We start from the raw sequence: 17,590 nt of genomic DNA on the forward strand, positions 1-17,590 counted from the left end.
TCACAAGTTGGAGGGAAGTTTGGACTGTTTCTGTTCAGTCTCTAACATCTTCTCAGCAGGGGGTCTAGCATGGGGAGAGTGAATGCCACCGGACTGGTTCTGAGGTTCGGGCCCTGAATGTGTCCGGCCTACAGGAGTGGCTTGACCCGGGATGCGACTGTAGGGTTTACTGACGGCCATGGAGGAGGAGAAGGGGCTCGGCGGCCCTGCTGCCGCTCCCGAGGAGCTGCCCGCGGCCAAAGGCCCTCCCTGGTGTATAGAGCTGTAAGAGCCTGAGATAGTTTTTATTTCCTGGGTAAAAAGATCCACAGAGGACCCCGCCCTCTCTTTGAGGGTACAGGTCAGCCGGGCAGGACATGAGGTCTGAGGGGCCAGAGGGGTGTGAGAGGCCACAGTGCTGGGGAGCTCACTGTGGTAAACTGTCCGTCCCTTCACGGGGCTTTGTATGCTGGGACTGTGGACCGGAGGCGTGTAGCAGGGCGAGGCCTCTGCGGAGCCGTACTGGGCCAGGGAGGCGAGGGCCGAGTGCTCGGGGAGAACCTGGGGGAGGAAAACAGACTGCAGGCCCGTCAGGCTGTGCTGGGCCAGGGAGGCAGCGGCTCCGGGTCCGACTGCAGAAACTGGCTGCATAAATCCACTGGAGGGCTGGGGGCTGGTGATGAAGGGGAAATGCGGGAGGCTCAGACCACTGGGTGTCCTGCTGACTCTCTCATGAAGAGACCCCATCTGCTGCAGGGTGGGATGAGGGGTCTGCTGCAGGTGGCTCAGTATGGGGCCGACTGAGCTGGAAATCAGTGGGCCTATGGTGGAGGCGGAGGGGGCCGGGAATCTCCCCGCCAGCCTCCCTGGCACCCCCTGCTGGAGCAAACCGATGGGGTGGGGCGGGGTGGTCATAGCACCGTGGAAGGGCTGGGGGTGCAGCTGAGCGGAGCAGGTGTAGGACACGGTGGCCTGGCCGATGGGGAAGACCGAGGCCATGCCGGAGTGGGGGGGGAGGGGCAGAGGCTGGTGCGTCGGCAGAGGGGTCAGGGGCTGCAGGCTGCTGGTGAAGATGGGCTGGGATGTCAGCGTGGGCGACACAGGGCCGGTGGGGAGATGCTGCGCCCTAAGGGATGCCAGCGTGGGGGTCTCAATCCCAGAGCGGAATTTGATGGAGCTGGCGGGAGAACCGGGCCCTGAGCCACAGCTGCTGGAGGCGGCTCCGAGGTGGACTCTCTTTGGATAGCCGGTGGGGTCTTTGAAAGAACCAGAGCCTGTTGCCAGAGGATGGTGGAAGAGGATGGGAGGAAGCTGGGAGTGGTGGGCTAAGGCCAGAGCCAGAGGAGTGGTGGCTGCGGCAGCCTGGAGCGGGGCCTGGACCAGCGGGGCCCAGATGACCGGGGTGGGCGACGGGGGAGCAGGAGGGGGGTTCAGGCTCGCTGCCGCTGCCGCGTTGGCCTGGATCAGCTGTGTGCATTGGGCCATGTCACGGTCATGCTGCACTATTCTTTGGATGATCTCATTCTCCTGGAGGTTTAATGTGCCAGAGCCTTGGTGATGCTGGACTTTATGCTGAAGAACTGAGTTCCTCTTACCTGTTAGGAAGAGAAATAAGGCCAAACTGTGGATTATTGACTGTTACAACAGATAATAAGAAAACTCTGTAGCTCCTCTTTCTACCTGTCTATCAACTGATGCTACACAATACACTACATGTAAGGTTGTTACCATTAACACAAAATCATTGAGATATTAGCTACATTTATAAAAGCAGGTGAAGAAAACATTCACACAAAGTGCATGTTTTCAGTTTTGAGGTATTTGTTCTTTACTTGACAATTTCACCTCCACAATAATTTTGAGGAGCTTCTTCCATGTACGCTATAAACACAGTGAACTATACAACACAATGTTCAAGACTAAGCTGGTGATTCCCCATGTTGTCATGCGTCTATTTTTTAATTGACGGAGTAATTCAAATAAATGTCTAAAGGACCAATATTTAAGTCTGAAATATGCCAAAGAAATTCTTCTCTTCTTACAATGACCACTCCCATTTTACCTGTGACTGAACCATCTGACTGGCTACACCTAAACAACTGCAATGTTACTTATGAACCGATAACACATCTGTACTTCAGGATGTTTCCTTGTACTTTTTACATCCATCATCGATGTAAAGGTGAAGTATTTCTCCAGCCACCAGAGGAAAAAATAAATAACATCCTACTGTAAAACATGACACTGTCTGCTACGGACAGGATTTGGCTCTTGCCAAAGGACACACCAATTCGGTCCAGACGGTCAAGAGCCACAGTCTCGAAGGCTCTCCTCATCATGGGATACTCCTCCAGCACCTCGTTGAAGTTATCGACTGACAGAGAGTACAGGCGACAGTAGTTATCTGCTCGCACGCTGGCCGTCCTCCTGCCTCGGGTCAACAGGCAGATCTCTGCAGGGAGGAACGGAAAAAAAACAAAGTTCAATTATTTGTGCTCCCTGCTGAGTGATGAATATAAAAAAAATGTATAAATATGTAGTGTAGGTGATTGTTTTACCCTCTTCTTGTAGAAATTGTGTCATACATCTGAATTAAATTCAAGTCTCTTTAGATCCATTCATAAACGGAAAGGCAAAAATAGTATTATTGGTGTGAGACGATAAAACATGAAAAGGCCGATGCCTCTGGAGCCCACAGATGGAGCACTTAATGCAATTTCTGCAGCTTACAGTTTGTCCTGACCTCATCTGTCGTGCCAGAGCAGAAAAATAAAATAATGCGCCATTTAAAAAAAAAAAAAAAGTAGACATATTTTTCAGGACAGACATATTGAGGATATAGACACACACTCACACACACACCGGAACTCGCACACTCTCATGCTCTCACTCTCTCTCTCTCTCTCCTCTGTCCTGTTTATCAATTTAATCTATCACACGTGACAACATGGGATTTCTGACATATTATTTGCCAGGTGTTGGATTTTGACCCAAACTTTCTGTCCTCGTGTACTAGTTTCTCATCTGTGTAACCTTAGCTGTGATCAGCAGCTATAAGCTAAAACATATAAAGTTGCATGATTAGCATTATCCTTCTTGTACCTGAACTACATGCTAGGATATGGAGAAAAAAAGGTGAAATATGGTTAGAGGCATCAGGGGGTTTGTTTCGTTGTTATAGTTTTTCAGATTGAAAATGCATTTGATGAACGACGTCTCCTGGATATCGACGGGTTGAAACAATGTAACGAGGACAAGAGGAAATAGAAAGCTCTGGATTTCAGCTTTAAATATGATGTTAACAAAAGGGAAAACCCCACAGATGGAATCAAAGATCACAAAGCTTTGCTCCTCTTAGTCGCGAGCCCTTTTAAGGAGATGATGTGGACAAATTTTCCCAGCTGTAATAGTCTGCAAAGTTAATCTGCTGAGTGCCTGGGCAAAATAAATAAAAACAAATCATGCTATCACCACTCCTTCACATACATTTCAACAGATACACACTGCCGGCTGCAGAATATATTAGCATGCAGAGCACACAGCTGCATGTTACCTCCAAAGTAAGAGCCGTCAGAGAGCTTGGTGTCTTGGCTGCACTTTGTCAGGACACTGACGACACCGTGCTGGATGAAGTACATCTTCTTGCCGATGGTTCCCTCTCTGATGATGTAGTCGCCCGGCTGGAAGACCTCGAAACGAAGCTTGGTCAGCATGGAGGTGACAAAGTTTGGATCGGCGTTGGCGAACAGAGGCATGGAGGCCACCAGTTTACGACAGTTAAAGTTGATGATTTCCTACAGACACACACACACACACACACACACAAAAAAACTGTTTGAGATTGCACCAAAGGCAAAGGCTACATGGCAGGAATGTCGGCATTACTGTGTGTGTGTACATTTCAATCATTATAAAAGCAGGGTGGTTAACAGCTTAGTGCTCTGTTAATGAGGCGGCCTGTCCTCATATAGTCTCTAGCCATTACTAATCAGATTACATGACTATTAACGTTATCATGCAAAGTAAGAGAGCCATATTAGATGACATAAATAATTAGTGTACACAATTTAGACTAAGTGTGCTCACTACGTTAACTTACATTTTAATAGGTGGTTTATAACACAGTAGAACAGTATATATTATATGATGACAGTTTGGAATTTTATTACCCCAATTATAAATTCCCAGTTTCATATTATGTATTCAGTTTTATTTCTTAGATGTGTTTTTATTCTCCAAAGGAAGAGATAAAGAGACTGAGAACTAACTGAGTTTTATTTGTTTATATGTAGGTTTATGGCAACATCAGCGTAGAAGAAATCTGACCTGTCGCAGCGGCTCATTCAGCTCCTCCAGAATACTCTCCTCGTCGAACATCTTGCCCTGATAACGGTGCTCGTAGTAGTCGTGGATCCTCTGACGCATGTCGGCCGGGAGCTTGTGGAAGGACATATACTGCTCCACTTGTTTATACTGCGGCGACAACACAAACCCCAGTTATTAAAATCACAAAACCATCACGAGGGACGTTGCCAACCAACCTCCGCAGTAAATGTGTGTAGCTGTAAATGTAGTGTAACTGCAATTGAGTCCAAGACAAAATGCAAAGTCATGTCAAAATGAATATATTAAACTGATTGATGTGTTGGCTCAGAGGTGGACTATAATGTGTCTCATTATGTTAACAGTCAACTGTCAAGCCATCTGTGAAACCTGCCCACAGTGTGATGTTGTGCCTCTGCCCCATCTGACAAATACAGTTGTGCTCTGCAGGCTGCAGCTAATAACATTAACTACTGTGTCCTTCAGTGATGTACTCTACCAGCAAAGTACCAGAGATGGTCAGTGCTCAGCCAACCTATGCATGTAACGTCCTGTTCTCTGTCTTGTTTTTTTAATATCTGGATTTACCTGTTTCCAGTGTGTAGTAGTCAGTCACTTTCAACAGTGGCTGCAGCATCTTCTACATTGATTTTCTCTGTTGCTCTATCATTTCTCATTTATTAATAGTCTCCCTCTGAGGGGCGTTTTCACACTGAAATGCAATGCAGACCTTAGGTCACTGCAATGATTTATGTTTAATCGTTAAAAGCGTGGCTAAAACAGTTTTTTTTTTTTTTGCAAACACAAAGGTGGATCTGATCTTTACATCCCCCCTGGATAAATGTTTTTTTCTTTCACTTGTCCACAACTGCACTTATTAACCTCACCACTTTCACAGTTTTTATATCAGACAAGGAAAAATAATTCAATAGCAATATCACAATGGAAAAATATAGTAATAGTAAAAATCCTGCCTTTAGATTCATATTGGTAAAAATAATACGGTATATACAAAAATAATAGTGCGGAACAACAAATACAGAAACAAGGCACCAGTGAGTGAAACACTTTGATTTGTAAGTAGTATTTTATTATTGCAGATTGTTAAGTAGGAGTTAATTTATGTACTGTAGGTATAGCAATGTGTCATATGTTATAATATTTATCATAGTTTTTTATGTAATATCTGAATACCTGTAACTAAAGCAATTGATTAATATTTTCTTCCTTGTTCTTCTGTTAATTGTGGTGGAATTCAAGGACAAAGAAGTGCTCCATTACTAATTCAGTTTAAATAAAGTCGAAAGGCCTCCTACCTTTTCCTGGTATTGCCTCCGGGACGAGTCCAGAGACTGAATGAGTGCGGTCGCATGTCCCACAAACATGGCAAAGCAGGTAGCGCCCACAATCATGCTGAGGATGGTGAGCCACACGTCAGCCATGCCGATCGGGGGGTACAGGCCGTACCCGATGCACAGCATGTGACTCATGGCCTTGAACAGGGCGTAGGAGTACTGCTGACCCCACGTGTCATTCTGTAAGGGACGTGGAATGAGAGAGAACGTTTGTCAATATCCACAGCATTAATGCAGCTGCACGTCTGTCAGTGATTTTCAGAGTTTAAAATCAACAAGGGATGAAGCCTCGATTTTCCAGTTTCACTGGCTTTGATGCAGCCGACTAAGAAGCTCATGCTGCCATATAACATCAACTTACTGCATGTATTCTGACTTATTCAAGTATTATTCATTATTGCTTCATTATTGTCCAGGTATAAGTCTATTTCAGTAACCAATATACCCATTAATTTACTTAGACCAATAATTAATAAAACCTTTATAATAAAATCTTTACATACTTGAGTGTGATTAGACTGCTGACTATTGTTATTATCTCTATAGAGCAATTAATCCTTTGGCCTTTTCAATGACAGATTTCAGAAATCTGTTTTCAAATTTCAAAGAGCTTGTTTGTGACCAAAAGTCCAATATCCAATTCAGTAGTTGGTTATTAATTTTCTGCTGATTAATTTATCAGATTATATTTCAGGTCTTAATATAACCCCTGAACACTGCTTTCAAAACTGTTTTTATTGGAGTGTGATTAGTTTGATTAGTTTTAAGCGACTGTGATTAAACAGCCATCCTGACTGGTGCATGGGATGAGCGCTGCATCACCTTCGTCAGCTGAGAGCGGCGCACACCAAACCAGGAACACAAGGGAGTGTGTAAATGTAGGAGCCCATTAGGTGCAGTGAGGAGTTTAGTAAAGGGCCTTTAAGACTTACACATTCAGATAAATATTCCACTTACCACCATCTTGTTTCTAGTGACCCAGCAGTCAGGAGGGAAGTCCTGCAGCATGGGCACCAGGAACTGCAGACAGCCATCCCAGTGACACAGCAGCAGCATCATCCCGATCAGGTTCATGATACGCACCATGGCACTGGCTAGATCATAGGTCATATGGAAAACCTGTGACACAGATTATCGGTATTAATGCAAGTGAAACAACACAAAACACATCTCTTTGTGAATACATCTAGAAAATGTCTGTCTCGTCTCATGCGATCAGAGGATTTGAAATACACAGTAGGTGCTGTGTGGGCCGATGAATACAGGGGCCCTATACCAGACCACACTGTTCTTAATCTTCTATAGACCACCAGAGGCTGTTGCGTAACCATCTGCAAGCAACATTAATGGCCTGTGGTGAATGAAGCCTCAGTTGGATTTATAAAAATAATATAATGCAGGAAAATATCTGTCATGAAGTAAGTTGATTGTATGTGAGTGTGTGTGAGTCCCAGTGGAGATCTAATAAATTAACTCCATAGCTAAGAGAAAGCAGACATTTGTTCTCACAAAAAGCAGCATCATGTGTTTTCCCTTAATGCAGTAAACAAAAATAAAATAATTCAGACCAGGGTGCAAATTATGAGCATTCTGCCAGTGTAAGTGAAAAATCTGACTATGTTTACAGGAGTTGCAATGAAGGATTTATAATTGGGACAAATGTCTGTTATAAGGCCTAAGAAGAAAAAGATGTGTATTTAAATCACTTTTTCTATTTAATTAGCAGTTCAAAACTCATGGATATTTGATTTACTATTCACAGATACATGCAAAATATTCAAAAGCAATATTCTGGATTAATTTCTAATGACCAACGATGTTCTACAGCTCAATTTCCAGAGCATCAAAAAGACATGCTGTTAGCTGGTGTGAAGTCTTCTATGACAGTCCAAGCTCATCGTTGCAGGATCTACCTCTTCCCACTGGTGGATGTAGCGGATGAGTCTGGAGAGGCGCAGCAGCCGCAGCAGACTGAGGATCTTGGTGAAGCGGACGATCCTCAGAGCTCGGGCCGTCTTGTAAAAGTCTGAGTCGATGCGTGTTTCTACGATGAGAAAGATGTAGTCCACGGGTATGGAGGAGATGAAGTCCACCACGAACCAGCTCTTCAGGTACTTGATCTTGATCTGCTGCGGGTCCAGGATGATCTCCGTGTTGTCCTCCTTGACGATGCCTGTGCGGAAGTTGAGGACCAGGTCCATGAGGAAGAAGGTGTCCGACACCACGTTGAAGACGATCCAGGGCGGCGTGTGCTCGTCCTTGAAGAAGGTGATGCCCACGGGGATGATGATGAGGTTTCCCACCATCAGCAGCAGCATGGTCAGATCCCAGTAGAACCTGGAAACACGCAGAAAACACAACGTAACTCAGATGTCAAGACGGCAGCAGGCCAGAGTCAGAAACAGTCCTTGGAGAAGTCGTCAAAAACGTAACTCTCAGACCTTTGACAGAGTTACTGAGCAAACTATTTCATGTCATCAGTGACCTCCATGAGACTGGATGGATTTATGTGCTTTCAGACACAACAGTAGACTTTAAGTTTAGAGTCTTTTGAATATTTTATGCTTTTATTAGACCCCCTTAACCTCCCCATTTTTTGATAATCAATAGATTGGTTCAGTCAACGCAAAACATTTTCTTCTCAAATTAGAAAATGTAATGCTTTCATTTGTTATATATGACCATAAAGAAAATATCCTTTCAATGTCATTTTGCCTGTGGAAATAAATGTAGCTTTTTGACCATCTTTGGACATTTTATAGATCAAATTAGACAATAAATGGCAGGTCATTGATAATGAAACCAGCAGAATCAGATCCTCAATAACTTAAATTTTCTGGTCTGTATCTTTAAATCAGACGATAGAAAAATTGCACCAATTTGATCATAGTCTGAATTTAGTAAACTTAGTAAACTTTGTCTGCATGCACACCGAGTACGTGCTGCATATTCAAAGCAATTCTGGACGTGTAGGAACTTCATATAGAAATTAATCCCTGTGCAATTTGCAGTCTCACACTAAAACTCCAAATCCAGGAGATTTGTGTTCAAATGAGCAGAAACTGCTCAAACAATCTGCTTCAGCAGAAACATTAACAAAGCAAGACATGTGCTGCTGATTCAAGAGAACAACAGCAAATTCTCTAATGCCGTTTAATATCGGGCTTCTGCAACAGGGACGGAGAGGAAAATGGTTTATTGGAATTCATCTGAACTGCTCACAGGGAAGTATTGATTTTCATAACTAACTAAAACCTCAAGTATCAGCAGCAGTGTGTTCAATTTCCTCTATAATTGCACTATAAAAAAAGAGCTGCTTTTACTTAGTGTTTACAGTGTTTCATTTGGCGAGCACTTCACAGCTTCGCAGGGAACATGCAGCACAATGATGTATGGCTCAGCCGTACAAAGACCGGCCAAGATATGGAGAGTGTTTGTTTACACCAATTACCAGCTCGAGTATGTACGTGAGCGTGAGCTGAGAAAGCATGCATGCGTGTGATTGCATGACGGATCCATTTCAGAGACCTAATTAACCACTGATCGATCCGACAGGAGCCTGACACACCTACAGAGGCAGCACAAAATGCGAGGGGGGGGGTCTTAAGCATGCTTGAAGCATGTGAGGCAGCACACAGTAACCACCCTATTCTGTGTGATATGAACACTTGTTCCCTTCAAGAGCAGTGATTTAAATCAATGGAAATGCAATGTTTTCAAAGGCACTCTTTGAATGAACGTCTCACCATGTCCTTAACAGGTATAATTACCTACTTTACACGTGACTGATGGTGAGGAAAAGGGTGTGATATGTGATGGTGATAACATCTATGGGTGTTGGAAACCGCCCAATAAAGACGCATCAAGGAATAACAGGGAGCTAAACTGCGTTTGTGACATTGATTGGACTCAGATGAAGCTCCAGAAGAGAGGCAACCAGCGGTTAGGATGCGAGCGGACCACATCCCAACCTACAAACATGGCTCTACCTAGTTACTTACAGCCAACCTTCACAGGAGAACATCACAAAAAGAGAGGAGCAGTGAGGGCAGGGTGCCCATTTGTTCTAATCAGCTTTCTGTTGTTCTCTGCCAAACAAAGCATTTGCATTCCTCTCTTCATCTGCCTGTTGTCTCTGTGGTGACACACTGGTCCTAATTGCACTTCCCCTCTCTGGCTAAATCCACCGTTATCTCCTGGGAATCCATGTCATCTCCAGAAGTCAGCTCCCATCAGCCAGATGTTGAGCAGTTAGCATTACTGCTCTGCACACGTCACTGTGCTGCAGAACCCTGGAACAGCTGGACCAAAAAAAAAAAAAGAGGTCCGCAGGGTACAGCAGTAATGCACTGTCCCCTGCAGACCATCTCGTTTGCTCATCTGCTGACTGTGCACGCAGCATTTAGGCCACAAAGAGCAGACAACTTGCTGGTGTAATCTGGAGAAACCATTAAAAAAAATAAAAAATGAATAAACAAAGCTGACAGTTGTTGGGTCTCTGGACCAGTAGAGGTCCAGAGAGGAATCTTACACTATTTGGGTCAGAGTGCAACTACGTTAAAGAGCATGAGAGCACAAAGAGAGGGGAGTTACAAGCAAAGTGAACACAAAAAGGCTTAAAATGGTGAAAGGAGCTTAGATCAATCAGGACAGCTGAAAAGGGATCACATTTGTACTAGAGATACTTATCTCTTGCTGCCAGAGTGCAGCTGAAGCACAACAGCCTGCATGCAGCTCAGTGGCTTAACACACACCTGTACTGTGGCTCAGGCCCACCAGCAATCATATTAACCATATTTACGCAGCGTGCCAGTTCAGTACGTCTGCTGCTGGAGCCACGGAAAGCTTTAATAAAAGACAGCAGTTACTTATGATATAAACAGCTGAGAGACTGTGTTTATAAAAAGATCCAAGGAGAGGACACACATGGGTTGTGCTGTAGCGCGCTGATGAACAGTGCTCATGGAAATTCGCACTATGTCAGTGCACAGCTGTTGCAGATGCACCGGGAGGTGTAGCTGACAACAATGTCACCCAAAATCTTAAATGGTGCAAAGGTTTATAGCTGCATCTGGACATGGGATGAGCAGCATAAAGTGAGCACCCACACTGAGCACCAAAACCCTGCTCCTGCTCAAAGTGCAACCCAACCAGAGCATGGAGTAATCACACCTCATACCTTATACACAGAGTTAACAGCTGGGCGGCCTGATTCCTCACAACATCATTTTCATTTCAATCTCTCTTTCTGTCTCTCTCTCTATCTGTGTGTTCAATGTTTTGTGGTGTGTCCCCTCCCCGTCCACACCATCTCTGCTCCATTAGACTAATTGTGCTGTAATAATCTCCACTGATGTGTGCTTCTAATATCTTGAATGGTCATGTTACCCTATTTTGATTACCCCATTTCCAAGCCCCTGCTGCACTCTCTGTAATCCACTGCCCTCGCTAAATGATAAAAAAGTGTAATTCAGATGAGTGGAAAAAAACCTGCAGTGACACACATCGGCGTACAACTGGCCAGTGAAAATATGATGACAGTGAGCCTCAAGGTTAAATGTCATGAAAATCCCTTGACGGCAGTGATGAAGAGGATGCCGGTCCGTATGCAGCATGCGATGAGATATAGAGCGTGCACGCATATATACGTAGCACAGCATGGCTGGTAAATTAGGGACTTACAGGTTGGCTTAGTTTGGCGCATTTACTTCATAGATAGAGGAAACTGTCCTCACAATGGGTACGTTAGGTAATCATATAGCCTATTCTTGTGTAGATGGAGTCAAACACAGATGCACACAAACACACACATACTTATCTGGGCCAAGCAAAAAAGAGGGACTTACATCCTACATATGTATGATATAATTTGGCTGTCATTGTGCTTATAAGAGGATTTTGTATGCCAGTCAACTCCTTTTACTGGTACATTACATTCCCTGTGAGAATGGCCTGTGCGGTGTGTGTAGTTTGGTCTTTAGAAAATGATCATTTCCAGACGTGAAGCTATTTATCTATTCAAGGTGTGCAAGGATTACTGAAGCACATGCAGCTTAGGATACACCTATTCTGCACAGGCTCACACACACTGATTATTGTGTTGTTACCATTAGATCATCACAGTGACAGAAGACAAAAACACTCATGTTGTTTGGGGAATTAGTGTGTGTGAGAGAGAGAGTTAGTATGTTTAATAGCGATTTATCTCTCATTAAGGTTTCAGTACGCTGTAAGAGTTTTTGTGGGGTTTTTAATCAGGCATATGCTACATTTATAGGCCAAATAGCCTAATGTGACAGAATCACTGCAGTACTTTTGTTTTGTCAGACACCACTGAGTGTAAATAAAGTTGTTGTTTTTTTTTTTTTGGCACATAAAATTACCTAAAATCACTGTAGGGGTGGATTATCCAGAAGCCAGCAGACTTCACACGCTCCCTCTCATGCTCCACGGCCCTCTCACTCCCCAACATCCGCAGGGAGAACTTGTTGACACCCGGTTGGAGCATCGCCCCAAACTGCCGGTGCATGAAGCCGGCTTGGTAGAGCCGGTCATCCTCAGGTATGATCTGCTCGGCGCCCTCCAACTTGATGAAACTTGACTGGTCGAACAGGGAGGCTTGGCCAGCTGCGCCACTCAGACCACCCGTTGCCCGCTGCTGGGCCCCGGGGCTGTGCTCACCGGGGTAACTCTCACTGACACCGGCGTCAGCCTCGGGGATGAGGCGCCGCTGCTCCGCTGGGTCTGACCCGGGAGGATGCCGCCCGGTGATGGAAGAAAGGCTGCCTCTGAATAAGCGACAGTCCCCGTTCAAGTTGGTCTTCACGCAGACGTCCCTGTCCAAGTCCTCGCTCCTGGCCTCCTCAATGCTCTTGCAACTGCTTGCAGGAGACGAAGAGGACAAATGTTTTAGCCGAATACTTTTCCTCTTGGTGTCCTTGTCGCCGCTGTCTCCTTCGTCAATCACGAATGGTTTTTGCCCAATGTTTTGCGGCAAGCTGTACAGCCGTTTGCGCATGGAAGACTGAAATCTTTCCATTTTTGGAAGAAGGAGAAGAAAACGTGCTCTAAGGACAGCCCGTGAAAACACAGGGATGGATCATGAATCTCATACACTTGGGGTGCCACTGGAAGGCAAAACAGTGACGGCGCATCCGCAGGACAGGTCGTATCTTATTTGACACTCCGGACGTGCCTCTCTCCCCCCGGTTCAAACATTGAGATGCGTCAACGAGAACGTGGCCGCTTCAATCCGACGGTCATTTAAAAGCTGTAAACGGGAAACGCATGTAAATCCAGGTAGGCTAACCCCAGAGCGTGCAGACGAGAGCGCATCAGGATGCAGCATGCTGAGCGTCGGACGTGCCGGAGTGGGAGAAGGCTGCTGCTGCTGCTGCTGCTGAGCTCCTCAATGACAAAGCATGATCTCCACCTCCCCCAAAATATCGGAGCTCTCTGTCAGTGCAAGGTGATGATGACACACAACGCACGCAGCTGGCACCAGCATCCAAAGATCCGTGACATCACTGATCCATCAGCCTCCCGCCTTTCCAATAGCGTGAATATTGATGGGGCAAATTTATCGGGTTGCCATAGGAGCCAGGATGGCACACACGCGCTCACCCCGCCCAGTCAGGACAAGTGGAAAGTGGAAGGTGGGAGAGAGGTAGGGGAGGGGGGGGGGGATTCAAGGATGCGTTCAAGCCTTGGAGTTGAACCGCTCACTGTATAGTTGAGAGAAACGGAGGGGTGTGTGAGAGGAGGGTCTACTGTGCATGTGCAAGTTTGAGGACGGATCTGCAGTTGAAGACGCAAAACACATGAATTGTGTCATAATCCGCAGATAACTCACGTTGGACGCTTGATTTGCATCCTGCACCTGTAGCCTGGTTTGCACCCATTTTTTAGATATCTGCAGGATGCGTCCAAAGCGGGGCTGATGGTGGATTACACAAGTTGCTTCTCCTTTTAATACAACTGTATATTAAAACACTCCTGGTCATGTAGTGTCAGTGTCATTGCTTAAAATTGTTATAAGCTGCTTAAGTCTCATGTCCATCCTGGTGTCCTCAGCTGCACAAAGTGGATAAAAACTGTCATGCATTAAAGTCTTTGACAGCTCATTACTCACTCCAAAAAAAAGTAAGGGAGTGCATTTACACAGTGTGTGGAACGATATACAACATTTTGTTGTGTTATCTGGTGTATAAACCCTTTAAGACAACATGCTACAAGGGCTTGATTGATTGTTTTGTTTCTAATTTTACATCCCCACATCTTGTGATCAGTCCGTGAACCTTTTGCAGCTCCAGCAGTGAAGGGAAGTCACTGTGCAAAACACTCAATACTTTGCATGTTAATAGTGGGTTTGTTGAACCTTTAGCACTTAAAACTAAATGAGCTCCAACCTATTTCCATAGTCGATACATTCACACTCTCCATGTCTGCAGTGTCTCATTTTTATACCCTGAAGCAGACATTTTCGGTCAAACGAAGAAGCGATGAAATACTTACTTGGCAAAGACCAACATGGTAAATTAATCTGACGAGAGGTTGTTAACAGATGGATGCAATACGGCTGTATGATTCAGTGCAAGCTTCACTGAAGTGATTTAAACCATACAGTGATGTTATGTGGCATAAAGCCAAATTGCAGGGAGAGGGGAACAGTTTAATTCTGCCAATTTCTTTTTTGCATGACCTCAGTGACATTTCTCTTAATTTATTTTATTTACATTATTCCCATCAATGGTCACAAATCACAGGGATGCAAAATTACTTTTTATTTTTCCTCTCAGCATCGTCCTGGTTTCTTTGCTGCTGCTTGTTATTTGTGGCTTTTTCCATCACTAACTATTCTGTGTATTGCCCAAAACAATCTGTGTCTTGGCGTCAACACTTCCAGCTTGGAGTCTTCTTATCATGAACTGCCCAGATTAGGATTTCACACTCTGTGCTTTATTTAGTACAGTCAGTCATCACTCTCAATAATGTTTGCAGACAGCAAAACCTTGTTTTGAACTGTCTTGTTATTTTGTGTCCTGTAACTTTGATGGAGATGTGTGGGCTTGGCTGAAGAGAAAATGGCCACTTGCTAATGGATTTTCTCTCCGATGTTTTAGCCCACACTTGGTTTTCAAGGCGAGTTAAAGACACAGTGTATATGAATACAAAGAGATGTTTTCTCCTCACATCTTTAGTGTTTAGTCATTGTGATGAACTCAGGGGCGTCCTTGTTACTTGTTGATGAGAGGCAGATTACCATCATGTGTGGGATGTAAAGTATATCTGCAGCTGTATCTCACACTTGTATTGAACTTTCCTTGATAAAGACCATAAGGTTTGAAACATCAATAGCAAAATCATTGGAGCTTAGTGTGCAATCGTTTCTCTTCAATATATTTAGCTGCAACAACCAGGTGTCCAATACTGCAGCAGAATGTGCTTAGCAACATGTAGGCCTATAAACACTTACCATATACCCACATCAAGTGTAATCATAGATGCAAGCCACATCAGAGAAACACACATGTAAAATGCCTGTGCAACTAAAAATGTATCTTTCTTGATGATTCATGTGCGCTTACACTCCACATGTTATGTTAAGATTATGGTTTTGAAACTGTTACCCAGGTTACAGTCAGTTTATCACATGTGAAACTGTGATGGATCATATATTCATATGGATATAAATAACTATAGACATTGTACAGTGATGTTGTCACATCTGAAACATAGTTTCAAGTCTCAAAATATGAAACTTCATCTCACCTTTCATCTCAACAAACATCACTGTATTACTAGGCCTACATCTATATGATAGGCCCCAATTCCGGTCTGACTTAATTTATCACAAAAATATAACTTTTAATCATCAAATTCAATTTCATTTGTGACACTGAAATGTTGAGTGAACAAGATGAATCAGGAGGAGGTAAACAATACCATGTGAATCTGCAAAACAAAAAACAAAAAAACTGTCTAAATATTCAAATTGAAGTTGAGGGAGCTACGAGATTTGTTATAAAACACAATCCAGTGGAACTAGTCCATCAGACTGATTTAAACTTCACCTGACATCTTCCTACCTGAATGAGGCTTTAATCCATACACACAACTACAAATGATTTTCATCAGATGTTGTGTTCCCTCTTTTCCGGAGGTAGGATTTTTTTAGGGTTCACAAAGTCACAGATGTCTCTTTGCTCTAGAACAGACAGTTTTTATTTCTATCTTAATGCCATCACCACATTAACACAGGACACACCATCACATCCCAGACGATTATCAGACCAGTGTAAAAAGTGTGAAAACAAACTTTATATTGCATTATTCTACGGCTGGTTATGGAAAAAGTGTCCATCAGTCAACCTGATAACACACAATAAAAATAGCGCCCCCTTTTGCTGAGGTGCTGCAATAATTTATCTTGCTGCAGTTTCCACACAATTTGTTGAATGTGCTGCCAACTGCTGTTGCAAAATTTTCAGAAAAATCTCAAAATACACTCAGTGGCTAAAAATCTTATGTTATCTAAGAGCCCAGCAATAAATTCTTATTTGAAGTGATAATAATGTACATTTTTCCATTTTAACAAGGAGAGGCTCATATAACTACGTGAACAGTATTGAGGACATTGAGGATGCAGTTTGCAGTGGTGGGGTTTCTGATGTTTTGCTCACTGCCTGTTCTGCAGAGTTGATTAAAACCTCTCGGAAACAAAACTGTTGTTTAAAATGTTTCTATATGTAGCAGCAATGTGACTGCCTGTTATATATGTTTAAAAATACTTTAACTTCCGAATGGAAATGGATCAGTTTCCATGAATAAATTAGTCCACATCTAGATGATATTCACACTATAATCAGCCACTGTAGCTACTAATTGTGTTGTTAATTAGTGGGGTTGTTCATCAGTCCAGGGCGGTAACCAAGTGTCTCACCAGTGCAAAGCCATCGCCTCAACTGAAGCTTTTAACTCAAGGCATAGAAATAAATGAAATAAATCTGAAATTTTCTTTTTCCAGTTAGTGAATCATTTTGAAACATTTAACTCAAAATATATACTCTTTCTTCTACCTTAATCTATGTTTTTGTGTATTAGACTCAAAGACTCATGTGCAAATTGTTTATAAATTATCTGAATAACTCTGGATTAATAATTCCACTAGGCTATATAATGGTTAAAAGTGCAAAATAATCTGAAAAATATATAACTCAAGTGTTGTTACTGCCTAAAAATGATTCTATCTGGAATTCTAACTGGAAACAATGTGATACAGTGAGAACATTAATACGTTATACATTTATTGATTATGCATATTCAATTTGGTACTATTTTTTTCTCTCTATTCTTTTTTAGTGTTTTATTCTTAACTTATTTGTACATAGTGTTCTATGGATGTACATAGTGTATATTTCTTCTTATTTTTCTTATCTGTGTTTTTTGCTATTTTATGCCCCCTTTTGGATCAATAAAGTATCTATAAGTCTAAGAAATACAAGGAAATACCCTAGTAAGCTCTAATCTTAACAATCGTAACTTGACCTCTCATGTTTCAGCTTTGATTTTATCCAACCTAGAACTTTTTTACTCCTGCTCTGTAACTTGTGGTAAATAACTGAAGCTATATGTCCTATTTCATACATTTATAGATTTTTTTATGATAATTTATTGTGTCAAGACTTAACTTTATCAGCCATGACAGCTGCAGCTCAGGGACATTTGTTCTTGTATATCAGCTACACCACAGAAGAAGGTTACAGCATGTTTTCTGACTAACAGCCTCTATTGTGCATTTTTACCCCCAATTTTAAGAAAATTTTATGGGGAACTTCAACCATAATGCATGCTGTGATGTTTCTGTGTAATGTAATGGGCAGTTACTCCACTAGTCATTTTGTCATCTGATCTCATGATTATTAGCTCTGAAA

The 17,590-nt window shown here is 43.2% G+C and overlaps 1 protein-coding gene across 1 annotated transcript; it reads right to left on the reverse strand.

Annotated features, from left to right (window-relative positions):
- LOC310987362 (potassium/sodium hyperpolarization-activated cyclic nucleotide-gated channel 4-like) lies at positions 1 to 12,696 on the reverse strand (the record flags this gene model as incomplete). The annotated part of the gene is made up of 8 exons (XM_083973565.1): positions 1 to 1,574; positions 2,267 to 2,431; positions 3,533 to 3,773; positions 4,306 to 4,452; positions 5,619 to 5,837; positions 6,615 to 6,776; positions 7,571 to 7,994; positions 12,041 to 12,696. The coding sequence occupies 8 exons, from the start codon at positions 12,694 to 12,696 to the stop codon at positions 1 to 3; spliced, it is 3,588 nt and encodes a 1,195-aa protein (XP_083829691.1).
- Between the last annotated feature and the right edge of the window lie 4,894 nt (positions 12,697 to 17,590).

The sequence above is a fragment of the Trachurus trachurus genome (genome assembly GCF_905171665.1).
Source record: "Trachurus trachurus genome assembly, chromosome: 6".
NCBI lineage: Eukaryota > Metazoa > Chordata > Actinopteri > Carangiformes > Carangidae > Trachurus > Trachurus trachurus.